Source organism: Pteropus medius, unplaced genomic scaffold (assembly GCF_902729225.1).
Source record: "Pteropus medius unplaced genomic scaffold, Ma_sr-lr_union100, whole genome shotgun sequence".
NCBI lineage: Eukaryota > Metazoa > Chordata > Mammalia > Chiroptera > Pteropodidae > Pteropus > Pteropus medius.
The window spans coordinates 9,781,337-9,806,881 of NW_024349802.1; the positions used below are offsets into that span (position 1 = coordinate 9,781,337).

A 25,545-nucleotide genomic window follows, 5' to 3' on the forward strand; every position below is an offset into this window, starting at 1 on the left:
CATTGGGCAAGTCTAAGAAGTCATTATTTTAAGGGATATAGTTTCTGTGTTGGAGTGCGGTACTAGAGTGGGGACTGGAAGAATTCAAGGCCTTTCTAAGGGCTCTGTGTAAAGGCACTGTGAAACAGCAGCAGCTGCAGGTGTGTAGTTTGAGTCCTACTAGAAGCATACCCCAGGATGTGATGAGAAGTATGTGTTTTATTGAGGAAAATGCCTGGGAAGTATAAAGGAAGAGAGAAGGCAGCAGGAATACTCTGAGGGCCGATAGCCTTCAGACTCCAGGGCAGGTCTGACACCTCTGAAAGCAGAGGGGAAGGAAAGATTTGACAAGCAGAATCTTAGACTGCAGCACAGTTCTCAGATGGTTTCTCCAGGCCACAGAAAAGTCTCCAAGCCAAAGTTGCCCATGAATGGAACCCCATGTTCTCAGGAATGAGCCTGTACTAGCACTCCTAGCATTTTCCTGCTTGCTTGTTAAGAAAGGGAGGGAGAGGTCCTGTTTCAGAACTCAAGGATGCCACTCCCTCCACTGACCTTGGTCCTTTCCAGTCTACCATTCCGAGACTAGAGAAGTTCTTAACCTGGGTCCATAGGCTGAATTGTAGAATTTTGTTGCTTATGCATTTTTCTATGAATAAGATTTAATCAGATTCTTACAGGCTCTGTTACCCTAGGTTTCAGAGTTCTACAGGAACTTGCTCCCAGAACTTCCAAGGGGGGAATCTCATAAGAGTGGTCTCTTTATAATTTTTTTTTTTAAAGGAAGAGAAGCCTTTGGGATATTGTAAATGCCCTTTTGGAGTCAGCCATCCTCAGATGAGGAGGGGAAAAAAAACTACCTTTGCCAGGCAGGAAGAGCTGGATTAAATTCTCCTAAAGTAAACACTTGAATTCCATGTGGAGAAATGCATTAGAGTCAATTGAATTAGAGCAACCATGATTAGGAATGAGTTGTATGTGAAAATTTAGAAGGAAAAAGCATCTCATTGCCGTTAGACGCTTGGTTCTTTTCTGCCCTCTGGCCTGCTTGGCCTTCCTCTTATATACTAAAAATGGGAAATGCTTAAATATGTTCGCAGTACCATTGTAACAGACTTCTGGGCAGGGAAAATTGTCAAGAGAAGCACCAATACAGTCAAGAATAATTATTTTTTTTGATGCATCTGGAGACGTGGGCAATAATATAGTATCACAGAACCCAAAGAGCACAGTTCCTTCCAGGTCACCAGCTGTCTTGCTCACTTGCCCTCTCTTTGGGTTCAAAAGGTTCAGGCAGTGGAACAGAAGGCTTGGTGTTTGTCTTAAAATTAGTAGAGTATACAGTTACCATTGATGGACTTTTGTATCATTTTTTTAATCTTTAGCTAAAAGGGCTAAACAGAAACCCATGTTCTTTTTAAATTAAACTTTCTGGTTTCATTTTGGAGCAGCTTTATTCTGCATTCATATGTGAAAGTGGCAGTACTTCTGGAAAGTACTATCCATATCATCTGTTTAAATTTTCACTGCTTTAGTTGTTCACGACAAGGCAAAGAAGTAAAATCTAACTCGTCCGTCTCTGTTCTCTATAAATGGGTTTAAGCAGATTGAGTCAAGTGGCAGGGCTTGTGCTGTAGTTACCAGCATTCCTCTACTATGCTTTTACTATGTGTTGCTGATTAGGGAGAATTATTTCACCACTTTGGAGAAGCAGGTGTACAGGTGTATATATGGAATTTTCTGTTCTTTCGTGGTGAAGATGGAGCTTGATTTTGCTTTATACTTAAAAGTCAAATGTTTCTTTAATCATGCCCAACTCCAAAAATCATGTCCAACTCCAAAAATTGTCATACCCCAGCACCAGAGATGTCTCACAGAGGTGCTCTGGAGAAGTATGTTAAAATAAACCTTGTTGTTGCCAGTCTTGATAGCTACTAGGAATATCTCCTTACATTTATCAAAAAGTAATAGTTTTTAGGATAGAGGCCCTAGATTTTGTGGGTCTGAGTATATCCCCTGCTAAGAACCCTTTAGAATTCTTATTTAGCAGCCTCATACTAGGGCTAGGATCATGTGACAGCCTGATTCTGTTGTGCTAGCCTTGTGCTCTGTACTTTGGGGCAGGTCATTCATCAGTAAATCTTGGAGTAATGCACCTGAGTTGGAGATTCAGGGAGGGAAAGTTCCATATATATATAGATATCTATATAGATAGACAGATAGATAGATATCTATATAGATAGACAGATATATAGACAGATATATAGATATCTATATAGACAGATAGATATCTATCTGTCTATATAGATATCTATATATAGATATCTATCTATCTATCTATATAGATATCTATATATCTGCCCATAGAAGTTTAGGAAGAGGTACATTTAAACCAAAGATATTTTATTTCTCCCAGAGTGACATCAAACCAAACCAAACAGAACTATCCTGAAGTCTTAATTAATGCATAGACTGATCAAAATTTATATCGCTGAGCCCTTTTCTTATGCTTGTTCTGCCAATGGCTTCATTGTGTTCGTGTTTCACTTCTCTGTGGCAGCCTTCGTTTTTTGTTATTCTGAAATACAGCCAAATTTGGATTTGTCCTTTCTGCTTCTCCCTCTCTACATTTTGAGTAGCTTTCTATATAGATGAATTTCCTTTTGCCTACATAGATGGCCACAAGCTACACAATGTCCTTTGCACGGAGTAGAATTAAGTGTAAGATACACATTCATATTTTTTTTTTGAAGCATCCCCTTCAACTTTAGAGGGTACTTTGACCCAGTTGGCTAAATTAAAAGGGATGAATTTACATGTATATTGGCTAGATGCTAGCATGTCTTGGTTACTGAAGCTTAGAAATGTCATTCCCTCAGAAACCTTTTAAGGTGCTCTTGGGTAGAGGGACAGCGACATGTGCTAAAGCAAGCAAAAAAAGTTGAACATGTGATATCATCAATGCAGAGAAAATCAATAATAAAAATTTGGCCCAAAGAAAGAAAGATCATTTCTTATTGTGAAAAACTATAGCAGCATGTCACCATCATAGCAGCAGTTGAGATGTTTATCCCTTTATTACTAAAACATGGCTTGCAAAGGCTTGAGCTCCTGTGAGAGTTGGTTCTGTCCCACCAAGTTTCTTCCGTGTGTGTGTGTTGTGTGTGTGTGTGTGTGTTGGGGGGAAGGGGTGGTCTGTCTGTCTGTCTAATGGTTTTATAGTTTTTTCCCCATGTGTGTTTGTCGATGTGTCTATCTAATGGCTGCGTAATTTTCCCCTTATATGGCTATACTGTAATTTATGGACATATAGTTCGTTTTGAGGTTTTTAGCTTTGCAGACAGTGTAAAATGATTACTGTTTTAATATCTTTACATTCTTAGGCAAGTTAATATGTAAGTTAATATATATAAGATGGTGTATAATAGGGGTCCCTAACTCCCAGGGCAATGAACCATTACTAGTCTGTGGCCTGTTAGGAATCAGGCTGCACAGCAGGAGGCGAGCAAATGAAACTTCATCTGTCTTTGCATATGCTCCCCAGCGCTAGCATAACCACCTCAGCTCCACCTCAGATCATTGGGCATTAGGTTCTCATAGATGCACCAATCCTTGGTGCCAAAAAGGTTGGGGACCACTGTTAGCACCTTAGTAAACAAAGATTCTATGTTAGCCCATTATCGTAAGTAGCGCATAGAGGATCACAGCCCTTTAGAACGTGTTTTTTGTTGTTGTTGTTTTTTAAATCAACACAGAAACCGAAAGAGTTCCCTGGTTTATCACAGATCTTAGCCCAATTTTACCAGTTAACTGAGCATTTAAAAATCCTAAAATATCCCCACAGTTGAGTCTTACTTTTATTTTTATTTTTCTGGATTATTAGTAGCTTCAAAATTAGTCTTATTCTATGATCATATGCTTAGTTTTTGTTTCTATTTGCTTTATATACCTTTTTGTCCTTCTGAGAACTTCTCAATTTATTATGCACAGCAGCTGTTTAACAAGTAGATGATTACTGTCCTTTTTAAGAAGAAAAAACATAGTGTCACAAAAAGAGATTGGAGTATCTCAGCTGCATGCTTCAGTTTGTGCCAGGACCCTGTTAGTATTGGCTCTGATTTTTTTTCCATCATGGATTTTGTCATTTTCTCCCCAGAAAGAGAAAAGAATAGTTCACATGCTCATTCTGTTCTCCTAGGATTTGATGGAAAGGTGCTACAAACTTATTGTGATTCATTTAATGGTAATTCTATTCTATAGCAGGCATGTAATTGGACATGGTGTAGTTACATCATGGTGGAATGTTAGCCATGGTGGAATACCTCAAAAGCCATATTCTAGCATGTGTCCCTGGCCCTTGCTGAAAGTGCCTATGCTTATTAGAACTGATAGGACATCTAGACAGATGCCTGGACATATTTTCAGGTGTAATGCAACACTGAACCGAGAAAAATCTAAAGATGCTATGCAGGGCTGGCTGCCATCTGAGAAAATATCCAGAAAAAACAGTAAAGCTCATTTCTAAGCTTCTGTTTTCTGTGAGGGAAAGAGAAGGAAAGTGGGGTGATATCTGTAATATTACAGTTACCCACTTAGTTTTAATATTTTTTAGGATGAAACAGGCAAACTAGAAACTTCTTTGCTACTTAAGGAGCGGGTACTCTTTGAAAGGAATTTGGGAATGCAGGTGTGCAGGTGTACATAACTCTTATACTCTAATATTGGGCTACTTTGCCTTTGCTTTGTCTCTTGTCACATATTCAGCTATACAGAGCTCATCAGCCATCTATGGGCCAGGTAGAACAACCAGGATCAAATTGCCTCTCATGTTATTCAGTAAACGTTTATTGCATGATAATGTGTTCCCCATTCCACAGCAAACCTTTTATTTTAGTTGTACTCATGAAAGATATGGATTGACTATTTAATAAATGCTAGTCTCCCTTGGTTTTCAAACATTTTTCTTGAGAGTCTCTTTAATATTAAGCCCCCATTCTGCTCTGAAGCCTTCCAGCAGCACCTTAGGTATCACTTCCTCACTCCCTGCTTAACTTGAAGGCCTCTACTCTAGATGACAGCCTCATTTTTTTCCTTTGTACCTAGAGGTTAGGATGCTGCTCCATTCCTTTCTCTCTCTCATTGTCTTGGATGCGGGAGTAGAGGGTGCTTCAGTTGCCCATTCTGACTTGGGTTTTAAAACGTATTTTGCTCTCCTCTGCTACTTTCTCTAGCTTTACTCTAGATTAAAATGAAGATAAAAAGCAGTATTTTGGGTTACTTGAAAAACCTTATATATTCTCACTAATAACATGAAATCAGGAGAAGTCATACTTAGTCCTCTGTCTTCTAAACATATCTCTAATTGGTCACTGGTTTCTCATTTCATTCTGTCCAATATAGGAGAGAGAGGTCAGGTAATTACTCCAGGGTATGATTTGAAGTACTCCAGAGGAACAGTCTAACTTGAACTTAGAATTGTGGGTGGCTATAGGAAGCTTCTACAAGGAAGCATAGTATCTTACCTAAAGGATGGGTAGTAATTAAAAAAAGTGGGGAAGAGTATTCCAGGTAGGTGAGAGAGAGCATTTCAGAGGATGTCTGAAGAATTAAAATATTTGTGGTTGGATCATAGCATGGAAGTCAACAGAGTGATCATGGTCATTGAAGTAATAGGAATGGCTGGGCTCCATCCAGCAGAGAGAGTGTGCAGAATAAAAAGAGAAGGAAACCTCTGGCAAAAGAGCCCTGAAGAGACCATGTAGATCCTTCAAGGTAGAACACGTTTTTCCCCTGGAAACACTGTGGAATTTTTCTGTGTATTTTTCCACAGAAATACTGAGTTTATGTTGTGTCATTACCTTTTAGATTGAGTAGTCTTTTGTAGGCTCACCTGGGGAGTTTTGCCACATTTTAGGAACTAAAATGCATGTTGAGATGCAACTAGCAATGCCAGGGACATGTTTTTTCCCTTCCTGCTGTTGCTTATTTCATCCCTTCCCAAAGAGAAGAGTTGGAGTAGAGTCAGGGACTTGAGAGATGGGTAGGGTTTGGATGAGAAATTGGTGGACATAGTACTAGTCATGTGTGTTATCTGTGGCAAAGGTACAATTGGTTGGGGAAGTTGCAAATTTTTAATAGGAGAATGCTTACCCTTTCTTAGGCAGGAGTTAGTTATTTGGAAGAAAAAAAAATGCTTGTTCTTTCAGAAGTTGCCACTTCTGAAATGGCTCAAATTCTCTAGAAAATTCTAGTTCTTAATACTTTTTGAAAATCAATGCCTAACTTAAATGTAACCTTCTGCAAAACTTTTGCTTACTACTTTAACCTACTGTTACATCATTCAGAACTCCTGTTAGGCCTAGCAAAATACCAGGGTATTGCTGAATTAGGTGTTACTCTGAATTAATTATTTTATCTCAGATTATAAACCCTCTGAGGAAAGAATTATGGCTAGTCCTGCCTGCACCAGTGGATGCAGAGTAGGTGCTCAGCAGTGTGTGTCTAAATGAATAGAGCTTCTGTTAAAGATGAATTTTGAAAGCCCTTTCGCTATCTCAGCCAGAATTGTGTTGCTAGAGGCCATCCCAGCTAATAACCTTTGCCTCTCTTCAGCTCATCCAGTATTTAGTTGCTGAGAAGAAGCTTTACGTTAAAACCCCAAACATGCCTTACCTTTTTCTTAGCAAGCCCTTTGTCACTGCTTAGCAGGGACATGCATGTCAAAATTGAGTGAACCTAGGTGGTCTCTACCTAGTGGAATAGAGTCTCTCAGGTGGGAGCAAGAGTCACTTATTTTAAAGATTCATTGAGCAACTTTACTTTGGCCTACCTAAAACTAAAACTAAAAAACCTTAACAGCTTTAATTTCAAAGGGAAGTAAAATTTTGTTTTATGGATCAACAAGCTCTCTACTGTCATCAAGCTCATTATTAAGTGTGTGTTCCGTGTATTCTCATCCCTATTGCATTTTTAAATGATTGGAACCCTAAACTTGTATTTGCACTGTATTTTTAAAGAGACGCTTTGATTTAAAAGGTGGTGTGTCGAGTATAAACCTAAAATCTTCAGTAAATAATTGCTTCTGAACTGCCCCTTCCTGATTAATGAGGTATAAGCCTCTTATTTCCTAAAGTAACAAGAAATACAAATTGATTTTTAGGGCAGTTTTTGACAAAGATTAACAGATTCATGGTGTGTGTTGCTCTTTAAAGTGTATTATATTGTATGACTATAATTCCCTCAAAAGTCAAGTTTAAAGTTTTGCTTTTATATAACTTTTAAAGTAAATCCTTCCACCCAGATTGAGGAAATTTCTGGGCATTTGAGGTTACAGAGGATTGGGCTCTTACGAGGTTATTGAGCCCAGGCTTTGGGTTTCAGATAACAGATGTTTTCTAGAATAAATAGTCTATTAGAAATACCCTCAAAACATGGTTAGGAGCAATGACCAACTTTACTGGGTTTATTTAGAGAAATTTTCTTGGAGTGCTTGAGTGTCTAAAGAATATGCTGAGGCTTTCCTGATTAAAATATTAATTATGAGGTCAGTTTGATTTTTGTTTTTTTAATTCAGTTTTAGCTACCTTTGCCTTAGATACTGCTGTTTTGATCTTTGAGATTTTCAGTAATTATACTTGTCACTTTCTTTTCTGACTGATGGCTGTGAATAAATCAGTTTATTTCTGCAGATAGAAATTCTCATACCTGAATCAGTTTTCTTGAGACTTTTTTTTTTTTTTTACTCATTAATCTTAGTGTGCTATTTAATTTTATTGGCAGTACAGGAATATTGGGGGAAAAGGTAAGGAATGTGACCCTGACCAGAATTGATAGTGACCATATCAACTTGTGATCTGTATTTCAACTCTTAAAATTCACATGTCCCCTTTATCTCCTTTCTGTTGTCTGCTAAATAACCTATATTCCTCAATATTCCTTTTCAGTCCATAGAAATGGGGGCAGAGAGACATATGTCATTGTTCCCACTTATCAGATGGGATATGAGCAAGAAAGTGAGTAACCAACTAGGAAACACATAACCACGTCTCCCCATCTCCATCCAGTCATCTGCTGTGCTACTTATGTACTGATGATATATCCATACTAGAATGTCTTGAGGGCACCCAAAGCTAGAACACAGGGTTAAATTCTTTTGTCTTTCCTGTCTCTCCTGTGGTTACTACATGTTTTACAGAAAGAGCCACATTTCTTGGCTGGACATTTTGTAAGGAAAAACTTTTAATATATTTCATAGTTTAACTCAACTGATATCTTTTTCCAAGATGGTATTTCCAAGCACATGGCTAGCCTTACCTGAGATAACTTCCTTTTTGTCCCTTTTTTCCCTTCTGCCTTCTATTTTCTGCTTAGAATGTTCTCTGGAGTAAATCTCAACTCAACTCTCTGACTGATGAAGAAAGACTGATTTACATTTCTCAGAGTGGCTAAAAGATCCTTTTGTTTGCAGTACAGTTGCATTAAGCTTAGCCTAACTTTAAAAATATACATATGGCTGAAGTAATCTTACAAAGCATTCTTATTCGTGCTGCATAATATTCATTATTAACTATGACCCATCATGGTACATCTTAGTTTTAAAATTATTTTTTTCTTATTGCGTTAATACCAGGTGCCATATTTCACATTTTGGCATTCTTCAGATCTCAAGAGTTCATCCAAATCAGTTGTAACCCATTCAAGGAGAGTTGGTTCACTAATGAAATTGGTGTATGCCGAACCTTGAATTAAAATATAAATTTAATTTTTCAAGTTGAACTTTAAGAGAAAGTCTTGTCTCTTGCTTTCTCATATTTTGGTTAAACTCCTTCAATTCTCTCATCATCAGAGGATGTGGAGCCTTAGAATTGTAAGATTATGTCACATACGGTATTCCCTCCCTCCTCCCCATTTTCTAACTGTAGGCTAAAGAAAATTGGCTTTTTTCAGTGGTAATTTGAAGATAAATAGCTATTAGCTATTATTAAATTTCCTGATAAATCACTAAAAAGTGCATCTCTTTCCTTTTTTTTTTTTCCCAGGCTGGACGTAAAGAAAGAAGTGATGCGCTTAATTCTGCAATAGATAAAATGACCAAGAAGACCAGGGACTTGCGTAGACAGGTAAGGTGGAAGAAAATGCCGATTGCTTTCTCAGGTTCTCAGTTTTGTAGTTTTGGTTAAAATTCAAATAATTACTGGAACCCCTGTATGTTTTATTAATGAAAAGGATTGATTTTCACAGAAAACTTTCTGTTTTGTTGCTAATAAGCTTCTAAATGGCTAATGAAATCTCTTGGGAACTTGGCCTAATAAAGTCCCACTGGGATGGACTGAATAAATTAGGTCTAGTGTGAAAAGGATGTATAGGTAAGGGAATTCATTTAAAATGACTTGGGAACCTGTGAAAATGACTTGTCCCACTCTGATTACACACTTAAAGTTCTTTGATCCTTAATGGAGATGTGTTTCCAATATAAATATGGTGGGTATAGAGATATTTGGGGTGCTCAATTTTCCACGTTAGTAAATAGAGGAAAGAAGTTCTTCATTTAATGTTAAATAATTCCATTAATATTTTGGAATCAAATTGAGTTTTAGTCATTAAATTATAAAACAATGTATTAAGGCTTAAAAAGAAGTTGTACTAATACGATTTTCATACTTAGTGGAGAGACATTTTAGAGTTCATATCTGATATAAAGCAAAATTAAAGATGGAATGTGTCTTTATTTTCCTTTCAGTGAAGTAGTATCAGAAATGGTTATATAGATGACTTTTCAGTTTTAAGGTTCTAAGTGTGTTAACCCTGCTAACCCTGTACAGATAAGCCAGAAAATACATATTTCCATATTAGCTAGTTAGGCTAATTACATATATTCCAAGGCTATGTGCTAATTTAACCCAGAGCTGCTTTCTGTTTAGTTTTATGTTATTCCTTTAAGATATAAGTTTTGTAATTCCTAAGAAAAAAGGATATATTGAAAACTGATATTCTGTCACTGAAATGCTATAACTGTAATATAAACCATTATCTCCACAATCGTATGTTTCCTATGTTGCAGATTATATAACTGCATGAATTACATGAGGAGTCCTCATGTAAGTGTAGCCAGGCTCTCATGAGCTTCCATTAAATTTAAAGGTACAAGAGAAAAAAGCAATGTAGCCTCTTGATGTAAATAAAACCAAATTTTTACATTTAATTATTAGCTCCGCAAAGCTGTCATGGACCATGTCTCAGATTCATTCCTGGAAACCAACGTTCCACTTTTAGTATTGATTGAAGCCGCAAAGAATGGAAATGAGAAAGAAGTTAAAGAGTATGCCCAAGTTTTCCGTGAACATGCCAACAAATTGATTGAGGTAAGTGTATTAGCAGTTTCATTAACTATAGGTAACTTTATGCAATGTGATTATTTTTAGTCACAGTATTTAATCAGCTAAAAATGTTAGGGGCTCAACTGATACACAATATGTATAAGATGAAAGTCATTATTACTTAACATCTATTTAAAACTACCATTTTGGTCAGCTTACATTAATTATGTACATATTAAAAATTGATAGTCCTTAGCCTGGAAACGTAACATCTCCACTTAATGTTAATGCTAATAAAAATAGATTATGACATGCAAAAACTCACAAGACATTACAGAAAGGAGTAGTGGCTAGAAGCTGGAGCTCCGGAGTCACACACACTTCCTGGGCTTGCATCCTGGCAAATTACTTTTAACCCCTCTGAATAACCCATTTTCTTGTCTATAAAATAAGGATGCTATTAATACCTATCTCAGGATTATTTTGAGGTCTAAAAAGAGATGATGTATGTGAGGTGCTTAGTGCTTTGCTTGAGACAGACTCAGCCCAATCATCTTGCTTTAAAATCGAAGGAACTGAGCCCTAACATGCTGCTAATTAGATGTTTGAAGAGTAGAAATCTGTAAGTGTGGTTGGTTTGTAAGGTGATAAGAAAGATGAGTGAGTTGCTATTTAATTTCCAGGTAAGTTAGGCTCATTCTTATCTTTCGATAACTAAAATAATGTTATTGTTTAATTTATTCATTATTACTTTATTTCAAAACTTTAACACATAGTGAGCATATACTCATATTATTTGATTTTGTAACCTTAATGTAAAACATCTAATACTTTGAAAAGATATTTCATAGACCATTTGGCAGGTTGGTCATTATGTAAGAACAGAAAATGGGCCTTCTATGTAAAATGTATGTCTCGTACATTTATAGTGATATTGGACCAGGTAAATACCATAAAATAGTCCAAGGAAAACATCAGTAATTTTACATCTAGTTTTCTTTGAACATTATGAATTAATTATGTACAGAATACATCGGTCAGTCTACTGTTCAAGTTAATGATTCCAGCATTTGGAATTAAAATTAGAAGACATTCATTTTTTGTCTTCATTGAGCATAATCTTGTTCACAATAGTTACATGACAGCATGCGGTGTAACCTCCAAATGTACAAAGATTGTTTTCAGGAAGCCAACTTCTTTAAATACTCTACATATTAGAAAGCATGCCTGTGAAGCAGGAAGCAAGGACACTATTAGTCCAAGGCCTTTCCTTGGGTAACAGGTATCAGTAATGGCATGGAAAGGACTCAGTGTGGCAGCTGAACGTCATAGGGCAGCCCTTGTCTCCACTGGAGCTGGAGGGCCCTTTGGGCCTGCTGTGTCATCCTCAGCCTCTCCAGCCAACAGAGCTGACAGTTGCTGAGCACCTGCTGTATACCATGTAATATGCAAATACAGTGTACTTTCTACAACAGCATTTCTCAGGTTAGGAAACTATAGCTTAGAGAGGTTAAGTGACTTGCTTGGCCTGAGGTCACCCGGCTTGCATCCTTCCAACAGTGAGAGCTATGTTTACTGGTATAGTAGACAGCCTTAGGCCCAGTGAGAAGCATTAGGTGGATCTGGTGGCTTTGGAGACCTTGCTTCAGGAACTTTGTCCATGCTTATTCTTTTTATTTCATTCTGAAATCACTAACCAAGGGCTTAGAATTTGGTGTTCCCTATCACAACTTAGTTCTGACCTCTTTCTCACTTCTCTCTCCTTTCTGTGCCCTCCACCCTCTTATCCCCCACACAGATAGATATATGTATTAAGTGGCTTTTCACTGAGTCATAACAAAGGCTTTGTAGTACCTTTCTGCAAACAGTTAATTACATTTATGGTGATAGAGATACTAGAACGTATAATTGCAAATGTGCATGAAAAGGAAATGAGTTCTTAAAGTGTTATAGAAGCCTCAAATTCCTGACTCAAGGCAGAACTTTATTCTTCAGTGACAAGGCTTTTCCTCCCCACACTATTTTGTATAATAATGAAACATTGAACAAGTGAGAGACTTGTTTTAAGCAAAGATAAAGTACTTCATTGCTATTGCCTTGTTAATCTCTTGACTTCTTCCTTTCTTTTCATTAGTTCTCTCTTAAATGGAGTAAATGTCTATAGGCTAACTTTGGTTTTATGGGTGATTTGCTGTTTTTTAGGGGAAGTGAGGATGCTGTGTGAAAGTTGGGTAGGGCTAATAGGCCTCTGGCAGGAAAAGAAAGGCTCAGATTCTGCAGCCACTGAGAATCCTACCAGATATGTTCTCCTTAAATATTGCAATATTATTCTGTTGCTAACCACCTGGAGCTACCACAGCTGCAAGTTAGGGGGTCCCCAACCCACCTGTACTTCTGACCCAACTGGCTGTAAATTCAGGGGTTCTCCTGACACCCCTTTCAGGACTATACTTCAAATGCCAATTGCAAATTTGGAGGTTCCCATGGCCTACTTAGGTTCAGTAATTTGCTAGAACAACTCATAGAACTCAGGAGAGTCTATACTACTTATGATCACATTTTATTATAAAGGATACAAAAAAGTCAGGACCAGCCAAATGAAGAGATATAGAGTGAAGTGTGGAAAGGTCTTGTTAAAAACAGAATTCGACCAAGTAAATTTGAAGACCTAATTGGCTTTATTAAGTGATTCATGTGTCAGGCAGCATCTCTTCTAGCAATTAGAAGGGCACTCCAGGGGTTCTATAGAATGGAAATTTTTAATGGGAAGAAAGTGTGGGTCAAGGGAGCTAAAAAGAAAAGAAAAAGGATTATTTGTGGGTAGAAGAGAATAGTCAGATTGCTACTTCTTTGTGCGTGCATGCATGTCTGTCTGTCTCTGGGTGGGTGGGGTGGGTATGGAGAGGGCCCATTTGACAAATTACCTCATTGGTGTTGGTATTGGCCAGAAAATTCCAGAATGGTTGATTAAGATTACGTTTCTGGGAGAGGTTGAAACTGCAACTAAATCTAGGTTTCCTATCTTAGGCTTTTAGCATGAGTGACACTATTTTAGGCCTGTGATTTTCTTTTTAACAGTCTCAAAGGCAGTTTCCTGCCCTCTCTCCGTGGAATCAGAGTGGGTCACCTTCCCAGCACATTGATGGTTCACCAACTAGGAAGCCCCACTGAGATTCAGTGTCCAGAGTTTTTATTGGCATTTCATTATGTAGACATGATTGATAGAATCATGATTTAATTGAACTCAATCTCCATTCCCCCTTCCTTCCCTGAAGCTTGGGCTCTCCTAAAGGTCCCAGTCCTCTCATCACTTGGTTGGTATGATAGTCTGCCCCATCCTCAGGTATTCATTAGTGTAACATATTTAGTGGCCTACCAGGAGTTACCTCATTAGCATAAATTATCAGTGCCAAAGATGAATAACAAAGATCATCCTATCGATACTGAAATCTTTAAGGATTTAGATAGAAGTTCCAGGAATTCAGGCCAAAGACCAAACATTCTTTATATGCAGCATCTCCACATCTTGAAGGTATGTAGAATGCCTGATTTTCAAGTAGCTTGCTATGCAGCCATAAACACTACACGGAAGAGGTAAGATAGGGCAGGTTTGTTTCTTGCATCTTTGTGTAGATCCTGTTTGTGACTGTTTAGATAGTGACTTACCACTTCTCTTATTTGATGTTCCTTGCGTTGTTTGAGTTTTCCTTTTCCCTGGAGGTTCTCTCCTTTGGAAGTCAGGTCCTCTGTCCTTTCCAGAGGATTGCGTCATCTCTTCACACCACAGAGTGTGGTTCTGTCTCATAGAATCATTGATTTTTCACTCTGGTGTGTAAATCTCCTCCTGTGTAACATCCCTATATTGTCACTTATCTTTTCTTAGACTCTTGTTGTGGGAAACTCCCTCCCTCTATAGGCAGCACATTCCATGGTGGATTCTCTGGCTAAAGAAAGGGGAGCCACAGTCTCCTTTTCTGGAACTACCCATTTCCATCTTTTTACTGCTACACACATGTGAATTCTCATTAACTTTGTTGATTACATATTGAAATGTAATATCTTGGGATTAAATAAAATAAAATATTTTCACTAATTTCACCTTTTTGAAATGTGGCTACCCCAAATTTTAAACATTCTTATGTGGCTCACATTGTATTTCTGTTGGACAGTACTGGTCTAGATGATTTCCTTGGGCCTTTCAAGGGCTCTCTTCATCCTGCCTCTTCTCTGAACACTGACCACTCAAGTGCCAGCCCTTATCGAACACCTCCAGGAACAGACCGTGGAGATACAGCAACCAAGGCCTCCATCATTATGGAAGGAGGCTCCGACCAATGTGTTCCAGAATGGCTTCAGCCTTTTGGGCAGTGACCTCACTCTGTGATTCCCCCTGAACTTGTAGTCAGTCTCAGGGTTTTCCCTCCTGCAGTGCTGCTCAGTCCTGTGTGCTCTATTCTCATCTGTGCGGCTATAATTGATTGTTTGGCTCTGTGATTTTGATACTCATCCAATATAAACTTCTTAGATTCAATCTGTTCTGTCCTGTCACTATTGTTGCTGCCATTGCTGTTAGTAGACTGCCCTTTCGGAGGGCAGTCTCATGTCATTTTTTTTTTTTAATAAGAGTATTTTTTTCTCCTTGATCCAATCTAATGTTTTAAAAATGTTGTCTAAAGCATGGGATAGAACCTTTCAGCATGCTACTGGAAATCATTCTCTTGATTGAACAATTCTTTGTATATAGTTGGTCATTCAGCCAGTTAAGAATCCCTTTCTTTTTATCTTGTTCTCTAAGTTATCTAGGTAAAACATGTCTATACTATCTCCCTTATGTTCTTTTCAATGTCTTCCACGATTATCCCATTAAAATTGGGGTAACTAAAAGAAGCATAGTTTCTATATGCTATTTCTACGCTATACTTAGCACCTTCTTTTAGATTCCACCTGCCTATCTGCTTCCCAGAGCAGCTTCTGTTAATGTGCTGTCCAGTAATTTCTTTGTCTTCTTCCTCGTACTCACTGTCATCTTCTTTGCCCCGCCTACCCCATTTTCCCCGTGAACACTTAGATGCTGCTTTACATCAGATAGCTAGCTGCTACATGAAGTTAGGTGAACTCCTTTCACATCTGATTCCTAAAGTGTATCATCTGATTTATTGGGTGTTAGAAAATGTACTCTTCAACACTAAGTGAAGACAGGCTTCTTTTCAGAACCATTTGAGGTTTCTTTGTGATTGTTACTGTAGGGATCTAGATGCATGTAAAACTCTCACCAGCCTGTTTACCCAGGATTGCTCTGTGACAACACTGTTAGTTTCATTTACCCAACTTCTTTATTTGAGATATTATAAGAGCCTCCGAAAGCATCCCTGTGCAGCAAGGTGCCCAGGGAGAAAAGATAAAAGTGCCCATTTAGATTAGCTATAGTTTTGGGATGCTACCATTTAATAATATAACTTTTTAAAAAAAAATTATAAAAGAAATGCAAATTTATTTTAGAAAATTTGGAAAATAAAAAAATTCATAAAGAAAAGAAAACATTTTGGAGTAGAGTCACACTTCTTTTTATCTATACGTGGGTTGGTTTTTTAACAATATACAAAATGGATATCATACTGATTTGTTTTTTGAGACAAATGATATCATACTGTATTATGATGTAATGTATTTCCCTGCCTGCTCATATCGTGCCCATTTTACTGTGTTTTGAAATACTCATTTATAGCATTTATATTGATTACTAGTACATATATTTAACCAGTTCTCTACCATTAACCATGTAGGTTATTTAGGTTGTTTTAGTCTTTTTACTATTAAACATAATGGTCTGATAAACATTCTTTTTTATGTGCCACTGTCCCACCTAGTTGCTCAATCCAAAAACCTAGGAGTCATGTATCATTCTTTTTCTTCCTTATTCTTCATGTTCATAATTAATTTTACAAGTCCCCATATCATTCTACTTTTATTTCCATAGTCCTCACTCGATTCTTTTGCTTTCACTTTTGTCTCTCTCTAGTCTTTTATTTTTCAAAGCAGCCAACACAATCCCTTTAGATCATGTCATTCTTTTGCTTCAGGACCCATCAATATCACTCTCCCCACCTTCACTCCCACCTCCTCAATGGCTTCTAGGCACATTTGGGATATAACCCTAAAATCCAGATTTTTAACCATGGTTTGTAAAGTATCCTGCCTGCCTTTCCAACTGCATCTTGTCCTGTACCTCCCTTACCTTCTAACCTCTCATTCTTGACTACTTTCTCTTTGACCTTACCCCCACATGTTACTACCTCATGTCCTCTGCCTTCCCTGGGCCCTCTGCTTGGTATGCTGTGCCTACTTCTCATCATACAGGTCTTTGCCCAAATGTAATCTCTGCGGAGAGGCTTTCCTTGTTCCCTCATCCCCTCCATTACACCCTCCACCATTATTTCATGCTGTCATCTCTTTTACATCTCTTTTATGTAACACTTTTCACTATCTGTAATTACTGGGTTTGTTTCATTTTTCTTATTTTTCTGCTCTCTACCCTATACTTTAATAAAATGTGAGTTCTTTGAGAATATGGGCCTAGAACAGTGCCTAGAATGCAGGTGCTCAATAACTACTAGATGAGTGAATCTACTGGTTCTCAAAAGTAATGGATATTGGTTACACAGGTGCTCAACATTCAGGTTACTGGGCCTCTATCCCCAAAGATTCTGATGCAGTGGTCTGAGGACTGTACTTTGAGAAATGCGAAACTCTACATTATGGCAGGACATCATTGTTAGTGAGCTTTGTATTAGTATTTTTAATGTTTATACAAAAGAGCATCATTCTGTATATGTGTACATGAGGGGATGAATTGTAAAATCTTTTGGGATGTAGAGATGAGAAATTTTGGAGACTTTTTAAGGTTAGGTGACATTGACTTGAGCAGTATTTTTTTTGCTAGAACAAAGCTTTAAAAATTTGTATCAAACTTTCTGTAGTTTAGAGAGAAAAAAATTATAGTAGATTTTTATAAGCAATATTTATAGAGTTCTTAATATGTCCCAGTCACTGTTCTGGGCACTAAGTATACAGCAGTGAATGAAACAAAAATCTCTACCCACATGGAGATTACTTTCTACTAGAGAGAGAATCAAAATAAATTTATATACTGTGTATATTTTGTATGATGTATATAAATGATTGTGAGATAATATGTGAAAAAAATTATTCATTTTTATCAGCATTTGAAATGGAAGTTGCAAAAGCTGTTATTTAAGTAGCATTTTAACATGTGACCAAAATAAAATTGGAGCATATGTATTGGTACTTGCTAACTTGGTTTCTGAAAGTCTTATTTATTCCTTTAAAGAAATTCTTTCCCCTCAAACTAGATAAAATAGTATAAAAAAGTTATGCTTTAATTTGGGGTATCAGGTAAAGTTGCTTCAAATAAATTAATAGTTTCTAAGTAGTATTAGGGATAACACCCACTTAGAAATGGAAACCTTTTATAGTGTCTTATTAAATGACTTGTGATTTTACTTGAAAAAGTTAACAACAATGTTTGCTGTGAGGTCGCTCTTACTTTCCCAGTCTGGCTAGGATCTCTGACTGCCTCACACCACAGTCGTCAGTAGAATCCAGTACCTCCTCATACATTGAAGGTATTGAAGCCCCTTTTGTTACGTGAAGGGTGCTTAGAAGCTGTGCGTCCCCAAGGCTAGTGAGTAGGGTAGGGGAGCAGAAGTTGAAGGTCACTGTTGGTGAGCTGGGCGACACTTCTCTTAACCATTTTCTTCTGGAGTATAGATAGCACTGAGGGTCTGCTTTCACCTGTGTATAAAAGGGCATTGCTGTGCTTCAGGAAATGATAACACTTTTTATACTTGACTCTTACCAAGTTTATGATTTCTTTCTGTTACTCTACAGTTTAAAGCATATTGAGGTGAAATTTTTATTTTCTGTCAGATATATTAACTTTTTTGTCAGCAATGCAACACTTTTGTGTCCTTTTTAATTACTTCATTCTTTGCCCACCTCCTTCGGCTGTGAGCAGCTTAATAGCTAAAGAGCAATCAGTTTTTCCTTTAATTTTGCTCTTTTCCGAGTCCTTTTTTGGTTTCACGAATTGAGAGTGAAATAGGGAAAATGGCTTTAATGAAATCTTGCCTATAAAAAACTATACATCATTCAGTATCCCTTTACCCTCAGCCCCAGACATTGTATTACAATGGGCCTCTTATTATAACAAACTTGCTACAATAAGATAGTATATCTTATCCATTGCCTTGTAAATTAAGAACCAAAAAGTAAATGTAACTGGTATGCTTTTGAGCTGGATTATCATTACCTGCTGCTGTGCCCTTTCTGCCGTGCTACCCCCCACTCCCGCTGCAGTATTTCCCATTAGCCAGGACTTCATAGGGTATGGCTTTATTGGCTTGAAATGTGTATTTTAACTGCAAATTGAATGATCTACATTTTAACTTTTATTCTGTGGTATGCCGATAATGTGCAGTAAAATGGCCTTGAAGAAGGCTCTGTAAGGAACATTTGAATTAAACACTGACCTTTTATACACTCTACCTGTGACATCTGGGTATTTTCTCAGTGCCTTTGTATAATACTGTAGGCTGAAATTCTTGCAAATAGCAAATTAAGTGAAGCCTAAACTTTTTAGGACTGTAGGATGTTTGCATGAAAGCAGTTACATGTTCTTGGGGAGAATATTGACCTCGAATTTTAGAAGAGTTTTCTAAGCATATTGAGCTTGGTCTTCTCACATTTGCAAAGGTCTGTGAGTTCAAATTAATGAGGCTTTGTGAGACAAAAGTCTTCCATGTACTATTTTAACACCTTACCCCCTAAAAAGCATTTTTGTCTTAACCACCTAGTCAAATTTTGGGATGGTCAAGTGAAGGCAGTGGATGAATCTTGTTTTCAAGGAGCATCAATATTCTTTTCTCTTAGAACATTGGTAGGAATTGATTAAGGAAGCACTCTGCCCAGCCTCAGTCCTGCTCCAGAGAAGAGTGTAGCCCTATTTTTTCATCGTAGAGCAGATAGACTAATGTTTAGACAGGCACTGGCACCCTTTCTAGCTTTATTGATAGATTATTCAAATAGTTAGATAGAAATAGAGAACTTTTAAAGTGGTACATAGGATACCATGTGTAAGTAGAAATGATTACAGTAGATTTGTAGATCATCATCTGAGTGGTGATCTACAAATGAAAGCCTTTTAAAATATATCAAATAACCAAGTTGTTTAAAATAGTTTATGACGTTTTAGTAAATTCACTATTTGTAATCCTGTAGTTAGAGATGCTTATATTTATATCCTGCCTCTTCCTAAAATTAGATTTGACGTGGCTTATTTTGAACAAAAACATAAAATAAGGTGGATTAGAAAATCAGAACCTAGAAAAAGAGTACTGGACAATTATGAACTATAAATAGAGTCCTCAACATTTTAATATATGACAGATTCCACATGATTTTTTTTTTCCTTGTAAGTTCTCTCTGAAAAGGCAAGGTCATACCATTTCAGTTGCCACTGAATTGAGATCCAGACAGCTACGATCTGACGAGGGGCCTATCCAGCATGTAGCCTTCAGCATCCCAATGACAGTATTAGGAGGACAGGGCTGAGTCATGTGCTTTCTCCTGATCATCCCAGTATAGCTTTCTCCTTTTTTAAAAAAATAATGTTCAACCTTTGTTTCTTTATGTTTTAGATGTATCCTGTAAAGAGTATATGTACAGTTATTACTCGGTTTAGCAGGGGCTTTTAAATTAGAGTTTCGTATGTACACATTCATTATTGTTATGACGTGTGGATTTATTTTTATCATTGCATTTTGTTTTCTCCTTAACTCTCTGCTTCTATCCCTCTTTCTCTCCTTCCTCTTTTGGATTGATCGAGTCTTCCCACCTCCTTCCTTAAATCATACACACTGTTTTATTAGTAGTAACTCTGGATATTTACGCATGCATGTTTAACTCAGGTTAAGGTTAATCAGTATGTTTTTCTTTTTCTGAAACAATATAAGAATCTTAGAATGTTTTGACTTCAGTCATCTCCAACTTAAATACTGTCCAATATTTTGGTTCTCTTTAATTTTTAGCCCCATAAATTAGACACTGTTGGTATTGCTTTGTTCATTTTTTCCAACTTTGCATAAATTTTATCTGGTACCATATTTTCATTGCTTCCCACTTCTTGCATATTAAACCTTTCTTCTGGGATTACTTCCTTTCTTTTTGAAGCATATTCATTCATTAGAAACTCCTTTAGTCAGGAGAGGGAAGATCTGTCTGAAGTAAATGCTCTTGGGTTGTTTCTGTTTTAGTTTTGTTTTGGATTTTTCTTAATGTCTTTATTGTGCTCTAATTCTTAAAAAAAAAATTTTCATTTTATATATAGCCCTAGGATGGATAATCCCCCTGCCCCCTTCCCCTTTTCATTTAAAATAGTATTTCTGGTTTTCATCTTTGCTGTTGAGAAGTCAGCAGTCAATCTTACTGAGCTTTCTTTATAGGCAATTTGTACTTTCTTTCTTAATTGTTCTAAAACTTCACTTCATCGTGTTGGGATATGGGTTTCTTTTATTTACCCTGCTTAGAATTTGTCTTCTCAAATCTAAATTTTATTTTTTATTGACCCTAAAAATTTTTTAGCCATTAACTCTTTCAGTATTGGCACCTATTCCATTCTCTCTCTTTGAAATTTTTCATAGTTGAATAGTAGGCCTTCTAAATCTTTCTTACATGTCTCTTAATTTTTTCAGTTTCCATAGCATAAAAATTTCTTGGTTTTTCTGAATAATTTCTTCAGTTTGACTTTACAGGTTAGTAATTTTCAGCAGTGTTTAGTCAAGATTATTTTAAGTTTCTAGGAGTGGTAGAAGTTCTTACTTTTCTCTTGAAGTTCTTATTTTGATCTTTCTCAAATCTGCTGAGTCATTTTTGATTGTTTTTCTTTATAATTTATATGCTTTATTTTATTTCTATTAGCATAAACATTTTTTTAATATTCAATTTTTGGTCATTTAAGTATCTACAGTCATTATGGATCTCATTACACTGTTCCTTTGCTTACTCTTGCTCACAATGGCTTATTTCCTTGTGTACTTCCTGCATTTTTTATTGTGAGTTCTCACATTCTGGCATTTTGCATATGGGAAGTCTTTGAGACCTGGGATAAGATTACCTTCCATCAGAGAAAATTTCCATTTATGTTTGTCCTCTGCCGGTTGCTTAGGGATACCATTAACACATGACTTCCTAAACCTAAAAGTTTGGGGAACAATATAAATAATTTAATTTCTGTATTGAAACCCCTGTGGAGGGCCAGCTTTTGGTTAGAATTTGGGAAAGGGCAGACTTCTTTTTTCCTCCTCGAGTGAATACTTAGAGCTTACATTGGCAAGTATCCTACTATTTTCCTCTTCATGGAAACTTTAATTCACTCTGTCAAGGATGTTGCCTTTGGCTGTCCCAGCTCTGTGCAGAGCCTTTGATTTGCGGTGAAAGTCATGACATTGGCCTATTAAAAACCCACGTTCTGATCACAGAATGGTACATACCCCATTCTCTTACTCCTATCCCCACCCCAACTAAACACTTTTTCAGTGCTTGCTTACTTCTCTGAATCTCTGCTTTATCATTTCTAGCCTCTGATAATTTCCTTTATTACCTACTTAGCCTCACTTTCTTTAAAAAACAACAACATAGCATTATTGAAGTATAATTTACATAACACAAAATTTATCTACTTTAAGTATACAATTTAGTGATTTTTACTAAATTTACATAACTATGAAGCCATTACCACAATTCAATGTGGAACTTTTCTATCACCCATGAATACTTCATTTTTTGGTAAGATATCTTGTTCCTCCTGATAAGATAGCCAAGCACCCTTCCCTAGAAATTAGAAAGATGGAGGCTTAACCTCTGTTTCATCATCATTTCTGTGGGTTTGGGAGTAATTATTAGAAATTTCTTGAGAGCTTTTGAAATTCATATGACATGCACTTGGGACTTTTTACTTGATAAATGACAAGTTTGGAAAAGTTGAATTACTGCTATTTTGGACTTTCTAAGAGTTCAGACTCAGTCATTTTTAAGGAAGAAAACTCAGGTGGTAGCTTGACTCAAAGCCACATGGCAAATTGTGTAGGTTTTGATCTTCAACCTTATAGCCTGCTACTTAGGTCGTGTTGTCACTTAGACTTGAAAGCTGCCTTTTTCACAGTTATTCTCACTTGTTTCATTCTCATAAAACAGGTCTAAGTTGTTATGAGAGCTGGTCATTAATTTATTATCGAGAATAAAAACCTTTTCTTGTCTTCCTGCAGAGATTCAAGAGTAGGGGACAGTGGAGCACCTCAGCCAAATATAAAAGCAGAAGCAGTTTCCAAAGGCAGTTGGAACAATTTTTGTGTGACTTAAACCAATTTGAACTTTATTTAGAGTCATCAGCACATGTATAATAGAGGAAAAATAGACATCATGGGATGTTTTTCTACTACAGACTTTATTTAAGTAAAAAAAATCTAGTGTGGAGTAAAGGTAGAACTTTTCTAAATGTCTGCAAAGTTGTCTTTGCTGTCATGCACAGATGTCATATTTGTTGATCTGACGCAGCCTGGCTGTGACAGTCTTCTCCACAGCACAGATTGTTACTGGGCTACTCCTTTAACTAGCAAATGCTCAGAACTTTATTTATTTTTTTTAATTAGGGAGTTGTAAGTTTTCTGAAATGTGTTGCTCTTTAATAAGGTACAATCTTACATGGGTTAGGCAGAAGCAGTGCAAAAGAGACCATCATGATTTCAAAGCTAGTAGTCATAATGTTAGTCTTAGACCACATCTTGGATTAGCAGGAATCAGAGACATTGTAATAACAAGTTACTGTGTTAGCAAAGATGTAATAACTTATTCCAAGAGATACTGTTCATTGCTCTGCAGTCTCAGCTCCATCGGTTTCTCTGGAAGTTAGCTTCTCACGTGTTTTTAATTAGAATTTCAGAATCTTCTTCAGACTCAATATTAATTGTCATCTCAGATTCCTGGAGCCCCAGAAGGAGGCATTTAGGAAGCCCTTCCCCTAACCTGCAGCTTTCACTATAATTGATTCTAACACTAGTATATGAGGATAGCTACTCAAAGAGCTATGGTCAAGATGCTGCATTTGCACATTTGTCATCATTAGAAGTGAGTAGCCTTGTCCCTGGAGGGTAAATTGAAGCTCATTCATGTGGAAAAGACTGTCAATGACAGGTGCTGGCTACCTCCTCCCAGGCCAGGCAGGGTGCTTTTGTAGAACATCACTGCTTTGCTAGTACATCAAAAATGTTTTCAAGTAATGTTTTAAAATAAAGAACAAATCTTCCATAACCTTTGTTTTGTTAGGATTTATATCAGGAAACAGGGAAGATGGTTTACGGAAGCCAGCCATTTCAGCCTCAGCCACATACCACTTTCATGTGTCTGATCTGTAGTAGATAATACTTTATACAATCTTTTGCTTCTTAATTTAAATATTTTTTCTGAGTTTTACAAATTCATAAAATTGGGAGAATATAAATTGAAATAAAATTATACTAGTAACTAGAGAGTGGAAGGCAGAAACACAGTGACAGATCTTCCTGAATCTAACATTTGGCTGGCCTCCTAAATGGAAGGAGTGGAACAGGGTAATGGGTACCCTCACCTTAGCACACTCACCTCACCAGGGATCTCTGTTAGTCCTGCACTGCTGGTTCAGTGATCAACCTCACATATTATATTTGTTTTTCAAAATTCCTTCTTAAGGCAGTGAAGCAATAGAGAATTGTGGATTCATGAACACATCTAATTTAAGCTTTCTACTTCATTATAGCATTATTAAATGTACATTTGGGGGATGTTTTTTTTTTTAAGTTTTATGTTCTATAAAATTTAGCTTAGGTCATATTTTGCAGTGATTTTTAAACAAATAGAAATCTACAATCAGCTCTTAGATTGTCATCATGAAGAGAAAAACGCCTCTTGGCTCGGGTCCAGTTGATACCAGAAAGTAGAGTTGTAATCTTCAGAGAGTATAAATGTTACTTCTTTATGTGATTTTGAAAGCCCCTAAACATTAAAGTTCTGATTAATTTTCAATTTTCTTAACATTTTATTTTTAAGTAGCGTGTTCGTTCTTTCTCCTTGTTTAGGCATTGCAGGATTCTAATAGTTAGCAGTCTTACAGAAAGCCGATAACCCCTAACTGTAATGCAGCAAACAACCACAATAGTATATACTTTTCTTGTGCCTGTATGTGCTTAAGTTGGGTGGAGTGAAAATCAAAGGATATTGCCATTTTCCTTGTTTCCTCTGGCATTTAAGTTCCTGGTATAAGTGCCTCTGATATTCCACTGCCTATACCTCTATCATTCATAACTCAATTTGCAACTGGGGGAAAGATGTGTCTCAGAACCACGTATTCAGTTGGTCTATAGCATTGCTAATAGAATTGGCAAGCCAATTCATTTAGAAACTTGGACAAGTGATCACACAGCCCTAGCAGTCACTACAGAGCAACATTCTCAGCATAGCCAGAACTTCGACAGAGGAAGTATGACACAACTTGGAAAGATTATTTCTGGCCGCACGAACAGTGTCATTGAGATAGTTGGATGGGAAAGTAAAGATTTTAGTTCAAATGAAGCAGCATTGTTCAGAAAAGAGTCCAGCTCTCAGTGCTTTTGAGAACCCAGTTGAAGGACAGTTTTGCTCTTAATGATGGGACATCATCCCTGTTTTGTTTTCAATTTCTGATAAGGATGGCTTATCAGATTGATTTTGTCTTAATGCTATTTTTTTATTTGAAAAATAGCCATGTTCAAATAAAACTCATCTTGATTTAAAGTAAACATCCATTCACCTGTCAAAAGGGGATAGCAACTTAGAATTTCTATTTCCTTCCTTCAAGAACAGCTGCAAAGTATGTTTTTATTTGAGGATACCAATGGTTCTTTACTGGTACCCTTGGTTCCTTAGCTTTTCTCACATGATTGCCCTCACCAGGAGAACCTCTTTCTGAATTTACTGTTCAAGCATGTTAGAGCCCATGTAAAGTCTGTGACTTACAGGCCCTGAGATTTTTCACGGTTCTGCCACCAACTTAAAATATGACCTGTGTTATGAGTCCTATAATTTCCTTAGCAAAAGCTAAAAAAATTTGTCCTTACAAGCAAGTAATCAGTCTGTGAAAAGTAAAACACCATTGGTCCTCTTG

At 36.9% G+C, this 25,545-nt stretch overlaps 1 protein-coding gene across 4 annotated transcripts in view; it reads left to right on the top strand.

The window, feature by feature from the left end:
- The window catches only part of CTNNA1 (catenin alpha 1), a 150,681-nt gene that overhangs the window by 97,277 nt on the left and 27,859 nt on the right, over positions 1 to 25,545 (top strand). For all 4 annotated transcript variants that reach the window (XM_039836216.1, XM_039836214.1, XM_039836217.1 and 1 more), the window contains exons 8-9: positions 9,018 to 9,098; positions 10,188 to 10,340. In XM_039836216.1, coding sequence (XP_039692150.1) covers positions 9,018 to 9,098; positions 10,188 to 10,340 — 234 coding nt within the window. The remainder of the gene's footprint in view (positions 1 to 9,017; positions 9,099 to 10,187; positions 10,341 to 25,545) is intronic.